The 18,650-nt window shown below is 43.6% G+C and overlaps 1 protein-coding gene across 2 annotated transcripts in view; it reads right to left on the minus strand.

The window, feature by feature from the left end:
* The window catches only part of LOC135574671 (1-phosphatidylinositol 4,5-bisphosphate phosphodiesterase beta-4-like), a 138,401-nt gene that overhangs the window by 43,965 nt on the left and 75,786 nt on the right, over positions 1-18,650 (minus strand). Inside the window, exons 1-2 of one of the 2 annotated variants that reach the window (XM_065026263.1) lie at positions 14,236-14,300; positions 6,241-6,336 (exon numbers count right to left, since the gene is read on the minus strand). In XM_065026263.1, coding sequence (XP_064882335.1) covers positions 6,241-6,324 — 84 coding nt within the window. In that variant the 5' untranslated portion in view covers positions 6,325-6,336; positions 14,236-14,300. Of the gene's footprint in view, positions 1-6,240; positions 6,337-14,235; positions 14,301-18,650 lie in introns of those variants that run through there. The other variant, XM_065026262.1, reaches the window with a different exon arrangement.

The raw sequence follows: 18,650 nt of genomic DNA on the forward strand, positions 1-18,650 counted from the left end.
CACACTCACAACAGACTAACACACACTCACAGCAGACTAACACACACTCACAGCAGACTAACACACACTCACAACAGACTAACACACACACTCACAGCAGACTGACACACACTCACAGCAGACTGACACACACTCACAGCAGACTAACACACACACACTCACAGCAGACTGACACACACACTCACAGCAGACTAACACACACACTCACAGCAGACTAGCACACACACTCACAGCAGACTAACACACACACACTCACAGCAGACAGACACACACACACTCATAGCAGACTGACACACACTCATAGCAGACTGGCACACACTCACAGCAGACTGACACACACTCACAGCAGACTGACACACACTCACAGCAGACTGACACACACTCACAACAGACTGACACACACTCACAGCAGACTGACACACACTCACAGCAGATTAACACACACTCACAACAGACTGACACACACACTCACAACAGACTAACACACACTCACAGCAGACTAACACACACACTCACAGCAGACTAACACACACTCACAGCAGACTAACACACACTCACAGCAGACTAACACACACACTCACAACAGACTAACACACACTCACAGCAGACTGACACACACTCACAACAGACTGACACACACTCACAGCAGACTGACACACACTCACAGCAGATTAACACACACACTCACAGCAGACTAACACACACTCACAACAGACTGACACACACACTCACAACAGACTAACACACACTCACAGCAGACTAACACACACTCACAGCAGACTGACACACACTCACAGCAGACTAACACACACTCACAGCAGACTGACACACACTCACAGCAGACTAACACACACTCACAGCAGACTAACACAAACTCACAACAGACTAACACACACACTCACAGCAGATTAACACACACTCACAACAGACTGACACACACACTCACAACAGACTAACACACACTCACAGCAGACTAACACACACACTCACAACAGACTAACACACACTCACAGCAGACTAACACACACTCACAGCAGACTGACACACACTCACAGCAGACTAACACACACTCACAGCAGACTAACACACACTCACAGCAGACTAACACACACTCACAGCAGACTAACACACACTCACAACAGACTAACACACACACTCACAGCAGATTAACACACACTCACAACAGACTGACACACACACTCACAACAGACTAACACACACTCACAGCAGACTAACACACACACTCACAGCAGACTGACACACACACTCATAGCAGACTAACACACACACTCACAGCAGACTAACACACACACTCACAGCAAACTAACACACACACTCACAGCAGACTAACACACACACTCACAGCAAACTAACACACACACTCACAGCAGACTAATACACACTCACAGCAGACTAACACACACACTCACAGCAGACTAACACACACACTCACAGCAGACTGACACACACACTCACAGCAGACTGACACACACTCACAGCAGACTAACACACACACTCACAGCAAACTAACACACACACTCACAGCAGACTAATACACACTCACAGCAGACTAACACACACACTCACAGCAGACTAACACACACACTCACAGCAGACTGACACACACACTCACAGCAGACTGACACACACTCACAGCAGACTAACACACACACTCACAACAGACTGACACACACATTCACAGCAGACTAACACACACTCACAGCAGACTAACACACACTCACAGCAGACTGACACACACACTCACAGCAGACTGACACACACACTCACAATAGACTGACACACACACTCACAACAGACTAACACACACTCACAGCAGACTAACACACACACTCACAACAGACTAACACACACACTCACAGCAGACTAACACACACACTCACAGCAGACTAACACACACACTCACAGCAGACTGACACACACTCACAGCAGACTAACACACACTCACAGCAGACTAACACACACTCACAGCAGACTAACACACACTCACAGCAGACTAACACACACACTCACAACAGACTAACACACACTCACAGCAGACTAACACACACACTCACAGCAGACTAACACACACTCACAGCAGACTAACACACATACTCACAACAGACTGACACACATACTCACAACAGACTGACACACACACTCACAGCAGACTAACACACACACTCACAGCAGACTAACACACACACTCACAGCAGACTGACACACACACTCACAACAGACTGACACACACACTCACAGCAGACTGATACACTCTCACAGCAGACTAACACACACACTCACAGCAGACTGACACACACTCACAACAGACTGACACACACTCACAACAGACTGACACACACTCACAACAGACTATCTGACTTTTGGTCGCCATGACAAAGTTGGTTAATGTGGTGGATCAATGCGGTATCTGGCTGTGCCTTCATTTCTAATGACTAACACCATGAAGTATTGTACCATAAAGGAGATGGCCCTCCTTATGTGTGAGTGTATCAGGGTTTCAGGACATGTGAGAAATGTAACAGATCCATATGCATCGTGGTTGAGACCTGATTAGGGCGTCCACCCACGGTGCTCAGAATGACAGAAATCACATTTAGAATATTTCCATGCATATTAACAGAACATGCAAGTCGAGGATGCAGCGATGTGTGGTTTTCCTTACTGAATTCTGATGTTCACTTTGAACATGTTAGAATAACTGTTCACATGTACTTTTCCTCAGCCAACAAGATGAGTAGCGAACAGAAAAATCACTAGCCTGTGTCAATCCACTATAGTAGAAATGTTTAGGCTACCTATTCTATTGGGCAGCTTGTCGAGAAAGAAATAGCCTATTCCAAACAGACTCTGGGACAGTTGTGGGATGATAGATCCCACAATCATACAACCAGCAGGCCCAGGATACATAAAATAAACCTGTTAAAAAGCAATGAGGCTGATGCAACAGATCAGAACGTTTATTCACGTTATAACCGCAGCAATGCACACAAGGCAGGAGGCGACGAGTGAATGTTCCTTCCATAATGCAATTAGTAGGACAACACCAGTGTTAAAGGGGTACTGCACATGCGAGCGTTTTCATGTGACAGACATGAAAATATCCATTAGAAATGCTGAAAAATAGATCTAATAGGCTAATTTGAAGCAAGGTAAGACATGCCTCATATGTATTAAAACATTCAGGTTTCAAACAATTTAAGTATATGTTTTCAGAATCCATACTGCCTCCAACTCATTGCAGTGGTGTGTGACGCGCTGATGAAGCCTGCCTTCCATTGACATTTGATGCCGCGTTCAAAACAACTGGGAACTTGGAAATCTCCAACTACCGACGTCAGTGCGTTCAAGAAAACTGGGATCAAGGACTGGGAAAAATGATTTTGAACGGTCATCCAACTCGGAATTCCAACTCGGGAACTCAGGCCTCTTTGTAGAGCTCTGACTTTCCGACCTGAACTGACATCATTTTAAAAATGTATTTCACCTTTATTTAACCAGGTAGGCTAGTTGAGAACACCTTTATTTAACCAGGTAGGCTAGTTGAGAACACCTTTATTTAACCAGGTAGGCTAGTTGAGAACACCTTTATTTAACCAGGTAGGCTAGTTGAGAACACCTTTATTTAACCAGGTAGGCTAGTTGAGAACACCTTTATTTAACCAGGTAGGCTAGTTGAGAACACCTTTATTTAACCAGGTAGGCTAGATGAGAACACTTTTATTTAACCAGGTAGGCTAGTTGGGAACACCTTTATTTAACCAGGTAGGCTAGTTGAGAACACCTTTATTTAACCAGGTAGGCTAGTTGAGAACACCTTTATTTAACCAGGTAGGCTAGTTGAGAACACCTTTATTTAACCAGGTAGGCTAGATGAGAACACCTTTATTTAACCAGGTAGGCTAGTTGAGAACAAGTTCTCATTTACAACTGCGACCTGGCGAGGTCATGATTTGACCTCGTATTTTCCAGAGTTCCCAGACGTCTTGAAAGCACCACAAGATGCTACAGAAGCAGCTCTTGCACTGTCTGACAAATGTTCCAATTAAAGGCTCTGTATCTGTATAAATAACGCGTGTGATAAATAAGACACATAACAAATATACTGTACACAGGCGGCAATTTAATTCCACTAAATTATGCAAATGAACCTATAAGCATGACCAGTCAAATGTATTTACACCGACTGTTTTTTCCATCAATGAAGAGGCTAAAAATCATTATTTTGCAATGGGATTTCTTCTTCTCTCGGCTTAAAAAAAAGTATCAAAAAAAAGTATCTTATCTGATGTATCTTGTCTGAAGCTGGCTATTACCGACTAACGGAAATGCTGGTGTGTGTGTACGTCTTTGTGTGTGTGGGCGTGTGTGCCCTGAATAACGCAATGATTTCTAAATGCCATAAAGGAGACAGCCCCTACATGTGTGTGTTTGTCTCTTCATGTCCAGCGAGAGGACCGTCATTAGGGTAGGATTAGTTGTGTCACTGCTGCACAAAGACACAGAGCTACAGGCCATAGATCGAGTTTCAGGCTAACCTGGTTTGAGATGCACTAATTCTAATGGGCGCCATGTTGACACCCAAAACTCAGAGATAATGACATTCTAGTTAGGATAGAAATGGCAGTGTGTTTTATTTAAGTGATAATGCCTGAGAAGCCAGTGTTGATGATATGGCATGGGTGTTGTTACTGTAGGCCCAGACGAAGTCGAGGGCCGGCAAACCGTGCCAATATATCCTCCAAACACCGGCTTCGGGGGCATTATTCACTTTTATATAACGGGTTACCAACATATTCAAATAATGATTGACATTTTCAAATGAATTTACTCATACTATGTCATCCTTCCATGAGATATAGTCCCAACACAAATCTAAGGTTGCTACTCAAGCCAGCTGGTCGGTTCAGTTGCCAGAGACCCAGACGTTAAGTCTTTTTGTTCTGAATCTATAGAGGCGCTTGTTCAAAATGTTCCATTGCCATACTGTTTCGCAACATTGTTATCCCTTGCTTGCTAGCTAGCCAACTACGGGTAACTTACAGTCACGTCAAACAGTGCAGCCAGAATTACAGCCATGTAGCTGCATTTGCGTTTGTTTAAGCGGTTTTCTAGTGACATTTGGATAAATCCATAACAATGAGCTAATGATACACGATTTCACCTGGCAAAGAAAATGTGCTCTGGTCAGGACACTTGTTCAGAGGAGCCAGCCAACACCACATCTAACACAATCACTTCAAACTGTAATGAATACTCTGGGAGAATGCAGCAGGTGTTAATTTCGCCTTCGCTGAAGGCAGGAATCGTGGTCACCGGCAGGCAATGGTCATGCACAGGTAGGTGAATCAAAACTAGGACTGAAGGATATAACTGGTTCTCACAAACAAGCTAGGAAAAGGCTTAGTAGAGTGAAAATGAACAATACCTCAACGGCACAAATAGAATGAACTGAACTAAATAAGGAGCTGATGAGACCAGGTGAGTAACTAACAGGTGAAATCAATGAACAAAAATGAAAGACAGGGCTACGTTCAAGAACACAAAGAAACAAGGCTACATTCAAGAGCACAAAGAAACAGAACACAAGGTTGACTAAGAAAATATATACAGAACCTTACACAAACTGAAGCTGGAAAGACTGCAAACTAGCTGCATTGTGTTTTGTGTTACCTGTTTTCTATTGACATTTCTTTGTATACATCCAGAAAAAGGATGCCAGCTGATTTATGATTTCGACTGGCTGGGAAAAGCTGTCTGACAGCTGGAGATTTGTCATTTTGTCGGAGATGCAGACAGCAAGGTTTATAAAAATCTCCGCTGTTGAAACCAAATGCTAGTCTAGTCTAAAAGAAATGGGAGATAATGCTAGTCTAAAAGAAATGGGAGATAATGTTAGTCTAAAAGAAATGGGAGATAATGTCTAGATGTTTTTTATAGTGGAGATCAAGTTGATAAACTGCCTGGCTGGGCTGATGAGCCAGTGGATTGAGCAGTCAGATGGAACAGAGTGAATAGGCATTTCAACATCATAGCTTTAGCCGGTAGTAACTTGTGGAATAGACACCGGCTGGAATGCGGTTTTAACCAATCAGCATCCAGGATTAGACTCACCCATTGTATAATGTAATATAATGATTAATGTCAAGTTGGTTGGAGGACAGGTTGGCAGTTGGCACTCAGTGTTTGCCAAAATGTTGATAGTTTGAGTTTGTTTCTTACCTCGTCAAACCTGTCGAATGAGGCTCCTTCCTGCATGAAGCCAGGCAGGTGCTTCTGCCAGTTAAACTCATAGGACTTAGTCATGGCTGCTTACACCTGTCGAGAGAGAGGGGGGAGGAAAGAGGGGGGGAAGAGGAAAGAGAGGGGGTGAAAGAAACATTGTGTAAAGGCAGGTTGGCCTCTTGCATGTGTCTTAACCTGGGATGTTCCAAGAAATATAAAATGTGCACCACCAAATAGCCTTTGTATGTAGTGCTGGGAAAATCAGGATGTAGGCATAACCAGTCCATCCCACCTAGCAGAGCAGACTGTTACCACTTAGAATGCACACGTTTTGTTTTACGGCACCTGTCACGAGACGATGCATTTTATTATTAGCAATAACAGCTCACAGAAATAGCCACGAATGACATCAAACCTGAACGTGTCAGGTTGTCTGTGTGAGTGTGAGAGTGTGTGTGCGGTGAGACTCTAAGACAAAAGAATAGACCTGCAAATGAACTTGGCATGTGAATTAATTTACTTGTCCCTGGGGGCCTCTCCCTCTCTGTCGGTGTACAGTGTGTGTGTGTGTGTGTGTGTGTTGCCCTCTAACACATTGAACTCTTCCCATCTATGAATGAATAATTTGTAACATGTCTATAACTGCATCAGTAAGGAGGGTTATATCTGGATCAGACAGCAGACTAACTGTCAACTATGATTTTTCAGAAGGGCTGAGGTATGTAGGATATGTAGTGCATTCGGGAAAGTATCTAGAGCTCTTGACTTTTTCCACATTTTGTTACGTTACAGCTTTATTCTAAAATTGATTTTAAAATAATAAATTGCACAAAGAAAACCTGAAAAATCACATTTACATAAGTATTCAGACCCTTTGTTGAAGCACCTTTGGCAGTGACTACAGTATTGTGTCTTCTTGGGTATGACGCTACAAGCTTGGCACACCTGTATTTGAGGACTTTCTCACATTTCTCTCTGCAGATCCTCTCAAGCTCTGTAGGTTGGATGGAGAACTTTGTGCACAGCTATTTTCAGGTCTCTCCAGAGAAGTTCAATCAGGCTCTGGCTGGGCCACCCAAGGACATTCAGAGACTTGCCCCCGAAGCCACTCCTGCATGGTCTTGGCTTCCTGTTGGAAGGTGAACCTTCGCCCAGTCTGAGGTCCTGAGCGCTCTGGAGCAGGTTTTCATCAAGGATATCTCTGTACTTTGCTCCGTTCATCTTTGCCTCGACCCTGACTAGTCTCCCAGTCCCCACAGCATGATGCCACCACCATGGTTCACCGTAGGGATGGTGGCAGGTTTTCTCCAGACGTCACTCTTGGCATTCAGGCCAAAGAGTTCAATTTTGGTTTCATCAGACCAGAGAATCTTGTTTCTCATGATCTGAGAGTCTTCATGCGCCTTTTGGCAAACTGCAAGTGGGCTGTCATGTGTCTTTTACTGAGGAGTGACTTCCGTCTGGTCACTCTACCATAAAGGCCAGGTTGGTGTAGTGCTGCAGAGATGGTTGTCCTTCTGGAAGGTTCTAGCATCTCCACAGAGGAACTCAAGTGCTCTGTCATAGTGACCATCGGGTTCTTGGTCACCTCCCTGACCAAGACCCTTCTCCCCCGATTTATCAGTTTGGCCGGGCAGCCAGCTCTAGGAAGAGTCTTGATGGTTCCTATCTTCTTTCATATAAGAATGATGGAGGCCACTGTGTTCTTGGGGACCTTCAATACTGCAGACATTGTTTGGTACCCTTCCCCAGATCTGTGCCTCGACACAATGCTGTCTCGGAGCTCTACGGACAATTCCTTTGACCTAATTTTTGATCTGACATGCACTGTCAACTGTGGGACCTTATATAGACAAGTGTGTGTCTTTCCAAATCAGGTCCAATCAATTGAATTTACCACAGGTGGACTCCAATCAAGTTGTCGAAACATCTCTAGGATGATCAATTGAAACAGGATGTACCTGAGCTCAATTTCGAGTCTCATAGCAAAGGGTCTGAATCCTTACTGAGGAAAATGTTTCATTTAATCAATTTTAGAGTAAGGCTGTAATGTAACAAAATGTGGAAAAAGTCAAGGGGTCTGAATACTTTTCGAAGGCACCATAATGTGTCTCAATAAAAGTGTGTGCATGTTGAGTTTATTTCCATGAGAAGTGCTGTGTGCTTAGAAAAGGATACAGTTGATGTGAGTAATGACTGTGTGTACGAGGGTGCGTGCGTGAGCGAGTGTGTGCGTGCGTGCGCACGTGTGTGTTGAGGCCACGGAACAGATACAGATCACAGAATAATGACAGAGTAATTTCTTCTCTCTAGTAGGGAGAGGAAAGGAAGCTGGATGTTGATGAGAAAGAATGGGAGAGAGACAGAACGAGGGAGATGAAAGAAGGGGGGAGAGACAGAGAGAGTCAGCTGAGCATGACAGAATTTGGGAGAGGCGAGTGGCTCTGTGTGTGTGTGTGTGTGTGTGTGTGTGTGTGCATGCCTTCGTGTTCTGTGTTTGATGTCAGGTACCCAGATCTGAGACCATAGCAACACACTGTGCATCAAAACACCCTCTACCTCTTCTGAAATACAGCAACACGAGTTTGATTCAATTGCCAAACTGTACACATGGGGTGTTTCTCAAAATTATTACTGCCGTACTCCGAGAATGCAAATTTGTGACGGAAATTGGGTAATTAGTATGCTTATTGGTCATTACATTTACATTTTACATTTAAGTCATTTAGCAGACGCTCTTATCCAGAGCGACTTACAAATTGGTGCATTCACCTTATGACCTCCAGTGGAACAGCCACTTTACAATAGTGCATCTAAATCTTTTAAGGGGGGGTGAGAAGGATTACTTTATCCTATCCTAGGTATTCCTTAAAGAGGTGGGGTTTCAGGGTCATAGTATGGATATAGTTAGTATGCCAAAAGTTCCCGGATGTCGTACTACATTCGCAAAAATACGATTTATACAAGAAGTCGACACTATTTCCATGCTTTTAGGGCCCATAATGCATTTCTTCATAAAATGGGCGTGGATTCACATTGTTTTCAGATTTGAAGAAAATATGTAGCCGAAGCCCAATGAGAGCGGATACAAATTCATTGCTTTAACTAATTATGACAAATGTTAAGAAAAATGTTGAGCAATGTAATAAAGTAATGACTTTTCAAATAAGTTACATTACACGTTATGTTGGCTGACAATTTGTTAGCTACACTATCCTTATGAACCACATAGCATATCATTACAGCAGTATGTACCTGTTATGTTAGCTCAAAATTACCAGTATATTAACTATATGCTATCTAAGTAACTACCCAACGTTTATTGGCCTGATTAATCCCGTAATTCTTAGTTTAGCTAAATGGTATAGTCGTTCTCAATGGACATTCTGGTGCTTTCGTAAATTCGCTCTGGCTATCTACTCTGATTTCAGAGCCCTCTCGTCTGAGTACCAGAGCGCAGAATAACTGATGGATTTAAGAAGGCACAACAACCGTTGAATATATGGTTACTAAACATAAAAGTTTTAAAAAAAAAAGTACTTCAATTTTTGCCAGCAGCACAGTTAGTCACCAACGCTCTGGATAACATGAAAACTGCCTAACCAGCTCTGCTAGAGCGAGTAAAATGGTCAGAGTGAGGTGTTCTCTCATTTGTGTCTGGAAGTAGCTAGCAAGCTAGCCAACGTTAGCTAGTTAGCTCAGGTGCTTGACTGCCGTTGAGGCCAGAACGCTCGGATCAACCCTCCTCCTCGGCCAATGTGCGCTCTAAACGTTCCAAGAGCGAACTTGTGAATTTATGAACGGACAATCTGACAACGCACTGAATTTACAAATGCTCAGAGCTCACTCTGAGCGCTCTCTGGTACTCCAGATTGTATTTAAGAACACAACATAAGTTGTAAAATGTCTAGCTAGTAATTTGTTATGTTAAAAAGCTAGCAAGAGGTTGCATAGCAACAGCATCAACTTTCGGTATACAGGCGAAGCTCTAGTACACTCAACTGAAAGGAAAACGTTGGTTTACAGTATACAAAAATGATCTAATGGTATGTAGTATATTGTCATTAAGTATGTAGTATAGAGTATGTTAGTATGGGTATTCGAACACAGCTGCTGACTTCGAAATGAAATGTTACCTATACACATTTCATGCTGCCTGACTACAATATTTTATCTTGATACGTTAATAAATACATGCAGTGTACATTTTTGCATTTTTACCTGCCTACAATACCCAATAGTGTGAGTAAACTGCAAGCCCATAGTAAGTCAATAGGGCTAACTGGCTAGCTACTACTGTTACCTAGTAAGATAGCCACAAATAATTGTTAGCTGGCTAGCTATCCACGAAGAATTGACATCTACCTTGCATAGTTTTAGGTAATTTATCTGGTTAGCTAAATTATTATGATTCACATATAGATAGCTGAGAATTATGAAGTAAAATGTTTACTTTGTGTATATCTAGTTTTTTCTCTATTGTTGACATTGTCCTGGTTGGAAGAAGGTTCAGTGAATGGGGGAGGGGCAGTGTGAGGTAATACAGTAAGGGGAGTGCGAGTGCATCTCAAATGCAATGTTTTATCTATTCTCCACACTCTCGTCCTCACAAGAACGTAGTAGGTGTGGTAGTAGTTATGTGGAAGTAGGTGGTAGGTGTGTGGTAGTAGCAGCATACCACCCTACATCCCACTGCTGGCTTGCCTCTGAAGTTAAGCAGGGTTGGACCCTGGTCAGTCCCTGGATGGGAGACCAGATGCTACTGGAAGTGGTGTGGGGACAAACTAACCCTGATTCATTTGACCATCCTACCCATGCTAGATTACGGAGATGTAATTTATAGATCGGCAGGTAAGGGTGCTCTCGAGCGGCAATATGTTCTTTACCATTCGGCCATCAGATTTGGCACTAATGCTCCTTATAGGACACATCACTACACTCTATACTCTTCTGTAAAATGGTCATCTCTGTATACCTGTTGCAAGACCTACTGGTTGATGCTTATTTATAAAACCCTCTTAGGCCTCACTCCCCCCTATCTGAGATATCTACTGTGGTAATGTGTCAGTCACATTATGTTAAATGACCCCAAAGCACACACATGCCTGAGTCGCTCCTCTTTTCAGTTCGCTGCAGCTAGTGACTGGAACAGGCTGCAACAAACACTCAAACTGGACAGTTTTATCTCAATCTCTTCATTCAACGACTCAATCAAGGATACTCTTACTGACAGTTGTGGCTGCGTGATGTATTGTCTCTATCTTCTTGCCCTTTGTGCTGTTGTCTGTGCCCAATCATTTTTGTCCCATGTTTTATGCTGGTACCATATTGGCCTGCTGCCATGTTGTGTTGCTGCCATGCTGTGTTGTCATGTGCTGCTGCCATGCTATGTTGTTGTCTTAGGTCTCTCTTTATGTAGTGTTGTGGTGTCTCTTGTGGTGATGTGTGTTTTGTCCTATTTTATTTAAAAACATTTAATCCCAGCCCCGTCCCCGCAGGAGGCCTTTTGCCTTTTGGTAGGTCATCATTGTAAATAAGAATTTGTTCTGAACTGACTTGTCTAGTTAAATAAAAATAAAAAATAAAAACAAATCTGTATACTGGTGGTGTAACAGCCATTGTTGGTGGAAGAAGGTGAGGACCAATGCGCAGTGTTGTCAGTGTCCATATTGATTTAATAAAACAATTGAACACTGAAACAAAACAATAAAGCGCCAACGAACGAACCGAAACAGTCCTGTACGGTGAATACACAGAACAGAAAATAATCACCCACAACTCAAGGGTGAAAACAGGCTGCCTAAGTATGGTTCTCAATCAGGGACAACGATTGACAGCTGCCTCTGATTGAGAACCATACCAGGCCAAACACAGAAATCACAAATCATAGAAAAAAGAACATAGACTGCCCACCCCAACTCACGCCTTGACTATACTAAAACAAAGGAACTAAGGTCAGAACGTGACAGGTGGGCCAGGCCCATCAAACACATCCCTCTACCATCTGTGATGTCCAACCAGGGGACTGCATTGGCAGATGTATTCTTCCAGTTGAGATCTGTTGAAAGGCAGTGCTGTCAAGACTGAATATTAATCAAGGAGTATAGACAAATATCTATCGGAAAATAGCAAAAAATACAGAATATGCCATTGAAAATACTGCAATATTTCAAAACAATCCTAAATATCCAATATTGTGGCTGGGCTTTCGGTATTACTTCTGTCAACGGCAGTCTATTCCATTACTAAATCCTTCCCTCCATAACAACAATCTCCACCATCCATACACATGTTCTTCTCCTGAACACGTGAGCCTCAGAACAGAGCGTCCTGGCAATGCCAACCCCTGGTGACCCCTGCTTGGTGAACTCTTGACAGTGAGATAATTATGTTAGATAACTCTGTGTCCCCCAGGCTGGGGGCTCCCCTGTCGCTAGGCATAGTCTAATATGGCTGCTAGGGTAACACCCATCGGAACGCTCCCTCACCTCATAAACCCAAATGAAGTACCTGGTGAGGAGCCAATGGGGCGCTGCAGCACTGGGGTGGCAGGGGAACATGGAAACAAGGTCCTGTCCTGACTAGGAGGGAATAACCAAACCAACACACGAGGCTACCTGGAACTCTATCCTAGAGTTCAGAGATGCCGGCCCAGGTATGGCCCAGGTATGGCCCAGGGATGGCCCAGGTATGGCACAGGTATGGCCCAGGGATGGCACAGGGATGGCCCAGGGATGGCACAGGGATGGCACAGGGATGGCACAGGATGGCCCAGGGATGGCCCAGGTATGGCCCAGGGATGGCCCAGGGATGGCCCAGGGATGGCCCAGGGATGGCCCAGGGATGGCACGAGGACGGCAGCAGGGACACCTCACACCAGCCTGACCTAACTAGTGAGGAGCGCTCCAACACAGAGGTATCACGGGTATAGCTGCCACCCAGAGGTGGCATGGAGACATGAGGTCAGGGACACCTCATATCTGCCAGACCTGACTGGTGAGGAGCACTCCCACACAGGGGTGGCATGGGGGAATTAGGAAGGGGACACCTCATACCTGCCAGAGGAAGAATAACATAAGTAACACCTTCAAGCAGGTTTGAGCTACTCTTCAATCAGATGCTCTGAGTCTGACCAAGGTCATCACTGACCGAAACCTTAGCCAATCTAACCATTGACATTACATCTGAGGTCTGTGAGGTCTCCTTTTCACTCTGATATTTTCTTCTGCACCTTTACTTAGCCTAATGGTCAGTTTGCAGCAAGTCATAAAGTGAGGACACAAGGTACCAGAAAAAGATGACAGGGTATTTTATAATCATAAAGTATGCGGTGGCATCTTAGGAAACTGCCAAACGAATCAAGGTGGTGGTGACCCCCTGGAATAGAAGACGGGAATAGAAGAGACAAGGCTGATGAACAGAAGGAACAGAAAGAATAAATGAATGAGATTGAAAGTAAAAGATTTGGTCTACTATGTAGACAAAAGAGTTTAGCTCTAACCAGCACCTGACAGTTCCAATCCATCACCAGAGGTCTAAATACAACGAGACCTGGGTTCAAATACTATTTGAAATCATTTCAGCTGGGCTTCATTGCGCTTGCCTGGCGGAATGGACCAATATGACAGTCGCACAAGTATTTTAAAGATTTTGAATAGTATTTGAACCCAGGTCTGATTCTATCATTTCTGTCCTCGACACAGTGGGAACTGTGACCCCTCCTAAACCCTGATCCTTAACCCTGTAATAAACCCCTGACCCTAGTGTCTTTATGCACAGTAGATCTATTCTATTTGAAGTGTTATTGCTTTGTGTTGACATATGCTAGTCCCCGTTACTATGGTACACTGTTCAGGCCTCATCATCCTAAGGCTGCGTTTACACAGGCAGCCCAATTCTGATCCTTTCCCACTAACATTTCTGGCATAATGCCAATTAATCTGATACATTAAATCAATCTAATAAAAACCAATATACAAAACAATAACTCACGGGTCTCGGGTATATGTCATTTTAACTGTCCGGAATGGCCCCTACAGATCAGAACGGGACTGCTGTAGTAGAGAGAGAGAGAGAGAGATTTTATCATTTATGCTGCTGCTCTTGCTTTTCACGTGAGTGGAGTGTTGCGGGTGTAGCTTGTTGTTGGCCAATCATGAGTCATCAAAGCAGCAATAGGCTACAGTCATAGATCCTCGTTCCGTGTGTGGAAAAAGTTAGGAGATATCTAATCAACGGAAAAAGTTAGGAGATATCTAATCAACGGAAAAAGTTAGGAGATATCTAATCAACCGAAAAAGTTAGGAGATATCTAATCAACCGAAAAAGTTAGGAGATATCTAATCAACCGAAAAAGTTAGGAGATATCTAATCAACCGAAAAAGTTAGGAGATATCTAATCAACAGAAAAAGTTAGGAGATATCTAATCAACCGAAAAAGTTAGGAGATATCTAATCAACCGAAAAAGTTAGGAGATATCTAATCAACGGAAAAAGTTAGGAGATATCTAATCAACGGAAAAGGAATTAAAATGACGGAATTAAAAGGTATCCCTTTCCTGCAGTCAATTGACCAAATCACCCTCTATTGGCCTCATGGGTGGAATTTTAATGATTATTTAAAAGAAACCGCTGATGTATATAAAGTGTAATATATGGAAACTCAAAATGAAATACATGGTGCAGGTGTCTACTTTCTTTAAGACCATAACCATGTGTGTGATGTGTGTACTTTAGTTTCAAAGTAGATTTGTTTAAGACTACCAAGAATCACTGTGTTAGAATGCCTTACCTCCCTAATCTTACTACATTTCTACACACTGTATATAGACTTTTCTATTGTGTTATTGACTGTACGTTTGTTTATGTGTAACTCTGTGCTGTTTTTGTCGCACTGCTTTGCTTTATCTTGGCCAGGTTGCAGTTGTAAATGAGAACTTGTTCTCAACTGGCCATCCTGGTTAAATAAAGGTGTTCTCAACTGGCCATCCTGGTTAAATAAAGGTGTTCTCAACTGGCCATCCTGGTTAAATAAAGGTGTTCTCAACTGGCCATCCTGGTTAAATAAAGGTGTTCTCAACTGGCCATCCTGGTTAAATAAAGGTGTTCTCAACTGGCCATCCTGGTTAAATAAAGGTGTTCTCAACTGGCCATCCTGGTTAAATAAAGGTGTTCTCAACTGGCCTACCTGGTTAAATAAAGGTGTTCTCAACTGGCCATCCTGGTTAAATAAAGGTGTTCTCAACTGGCCATCCTGGTTAAATAAAGGTGTTCTCAACTGGCCATCCTGGTTAAATAAAGGTGTTCTCAACTGGCCATCCTGGTTAAATAAAGGTGTTCTCAACTGGCCATCCTGGTTAAATAAAGGTGTTCTCAACTGGCCATCCTGGTTAAATAAAGGTGTTCTCAACTGGCCATCCTGGTTAAATAAAGGTGTTCTCAACTGGCCATCCTGGTTAAATAAAGGTGTTCTCAACTGGCCATCCTGGTTAAATAAAGGTGTTCTCAACTGGCCATCCTGGTTAAATAAAGGTGTTCTCAACTGGCCATCCTGGTTAAATAAAGGTGTTCTCAACTGGCCATCCTGGTTAAATAAAGGTGTTCTCAACTGGCCATCCTGGTTAAATAAAGGTGTTCTCAACTGGCCATCCTGGTTAAATAAAGGTGTTCTCAACTGGCCATCCTGGTTAAATAAAGGTGTTCTCAACTGGCCATCCTGGTTAAATAAAGGTGTTCTCAACTGGCCATCCTGGTTAAATAAAGGTGTTCTCAACTGGCCATCCTGGTTAAATAAAGGTGAAATCCAAAACAAACAAAAAAGATTTGATTCTAAATAACCTAGCTGTGTCAGCTATTAGTCTACTATAGCGCGAGTCGGCTTGGTTGGTTGCTATCTCTCGTCTCTCCTTCCTCCCTGTGTCACTCTCTCGCAGTACGGCCCCTCCCCGCCTACTAGAGCGGCACCTTTCGCCTTCCTCTCTCGCTTTATCAGCTCCGGTTAATAAAGTAGCTTATAAAATTACTTTTCTGCTGCTTCCCTCACTCGGATCGGGTCTGGATCTGACCAGGTCTTTACGGAATGGGTCTAGTTGTCCTCTGGTCCGTTCTCTATATTTAAAAAAATGTATGTATGTATATCGGGTCTGGGTGGGAAAGTCCCAGGTCCATTTCGGAACGGCTCCAACTTTTTGAACCCATGAAGACCTCTAGTGCACACACACAATGCACAATGTTCTTCACAGATGTGACCTAGAATCTCTCCCCAGGCTACAGACACACCTCCCTGATCTGATCTTAGTGTTGGCTCCTGGGTCGTGCTCCCTCCTGTCTCCCCCACTGTTCCCTCACTGTTCCCCTGAGATCTGGCCTGAGAGATGTGTTCTAATCTAGCATCATTGTTGTCATGGCAGGCATACTCTGACATGTGTACAGTATGGCGTAGCCGATACAATGGTGTATTATACCAGGGCCGTGATACTGCCCTGTGTAGGGTGCTGTCTTTCGGATGGGACGTTAAATGGGTGTCCTGACTCTCTGAGGTCATTAAAGATCCCATGCAACTTATTGTAATAGTATGGGTGTTAACCCTGGTGTCCTGGCTAAATTCCCAAGCTGTCCCTCATATCATCCCCAGCTTACAATTGTCTCATTCATCCCCCTCCTCTCCCCTGTAACTACTCCCCAGATTGTTGCTGTAAATGAGAATGTGTTCTCAGTCAACTTACCTGGTAAAATAAATACAGGGCTTAGGAATGTGAATGGCGTGTGTGTATCCTGGTTAGCGGTTACCCATGCCGGAGATTGTACACTTTAAAGGGTGTGTTCTGTTTACACACACAGGCAATCTCAACTCATGCTAGGGTTCTATTGGGGCAGAACAACCTTGCTACTACAGAAGAACATACTGCCTATAATGTGTCAAGCTTCAACAAACTGTCACTGTTTGGCACAATGCATCTGACTCTTCAGAATTAAATACTTCCTATCAAATAAATCAATAATATTTCTATTTTAGAAGCATTATGAATGTGACATAGAGAAGTCATTTAAAATGAGGATATGGATGGTGTGGACTTTTAAATGGAGTGGAGTCATAGCTGGAATGGACTGATAGATGGAGTGGACTGATAGATGGAGTGGACTATTAGATGGAGTGGACTGATAGATGGAGTGGACTATTAGATGGAGTGGACTGATAGATGGAGTGGACTATTAGATGGAGTGGACTGATAGATGGAGTGGACTATTAGATGGAGTGGACTATTAGATGGCGGGGCCCGATAGATGGAGTGGACTATTAGATGGAGTGGAGTCATAGATGGAGCGGACTGATAGATGGAGTGGACTATTAGATGGAGCAGATTATTAGATGGAGCAGACTGATAGATGGAGCAGACTGATAGAGCAGACTGATAGATGGAGCAGACTGATAGATGGAGCGGACTGATAGATGGAGCAGACTGATAGATGGAGCGGACTGATAGATGGAGCGGATTATTAGATGGAGCGGACTGATAGATGGAGTGGACTAATAGATGGAGTAGACTAATAGGTGGAGTGGACTGTTAGATGGGGGAGACTAATAGGTGGAGCGGATTGTTAGACGGAGGAGACTAATAGGTGGAGCGAACTGTTAGATGGGGAGACTAATAGGTGGAGGGGCTGTTAGATGGGGGAGACTAATAGGTGGAGCGGACTGTTAGATGGGGGAGACTAATAGGTGGAGCGGACTGTTAGATGGGGGAGACTAATAGGTGGAGCGGATTGTTAGACGGAGGAGACTAAAGGTGGAGAACTGTTAGATGGGGAGACTAATAGGTGGAGCGGACTGTTAGATGGGGGAGACTAATAGGTGGAGCGGACTGTTAGATGGGGGAGACTAATAGGTGGAGTAACTAATAGATGGAGTATATTAATAGATGGAGTGGACTACTTGATGGAGTATACTAATAGATGGCGTGGACTGCTTGCTGGAGTAGACTAATAGGTGGAGTGGACTAATAGGTGGAGTGGACTAATAGGTGGAATAGACTAATAGGTGGAGTAGACTAATAGGTGGAGTGGACTATTAGGTGGAGTAGACTAACAGGTGGAGTAGACTAACAGGTGGAGTAGACTAACAGGTGGAGTAGACTAACAGGTGGAGTAGACTAACAGGTGGAGTAGACTAATAGGTGGAGTAGACTATTAGGTGGAGTGGACTAATAGGTGGAGTGGACCGCTTGATGGAGTAGACTAATAGATGGAGTGGACTGCTTGATGGAGTAGACTAATAGATGGAGTAGACTAATAGGTGGAGTGGACTAATAGGTGGAGTGGACTAATAGGTGGAGTGGACTACTTGATGGAGTAGACTAATTGATGGAGTAGACTAATAGGTGGAGTAAACTAACAGGTGGAGTAGACTA

Source organism: Oncorhynchus nerka, linkage group LG13 (genome assembly GCF_034236695.1).
Source record: "Oncorhynchus nerka isolate Pitt River linkage group LG13, Oner_Uvic_2.0, whole genome shotgun sequence".
Taxonomy (NCBI): Eukaryota; Metazoa; Chordata; class Actinopteri; order Salmoniformes; family Salmonidae; genus Oncorhynchus; species Oncorhynchus nerka.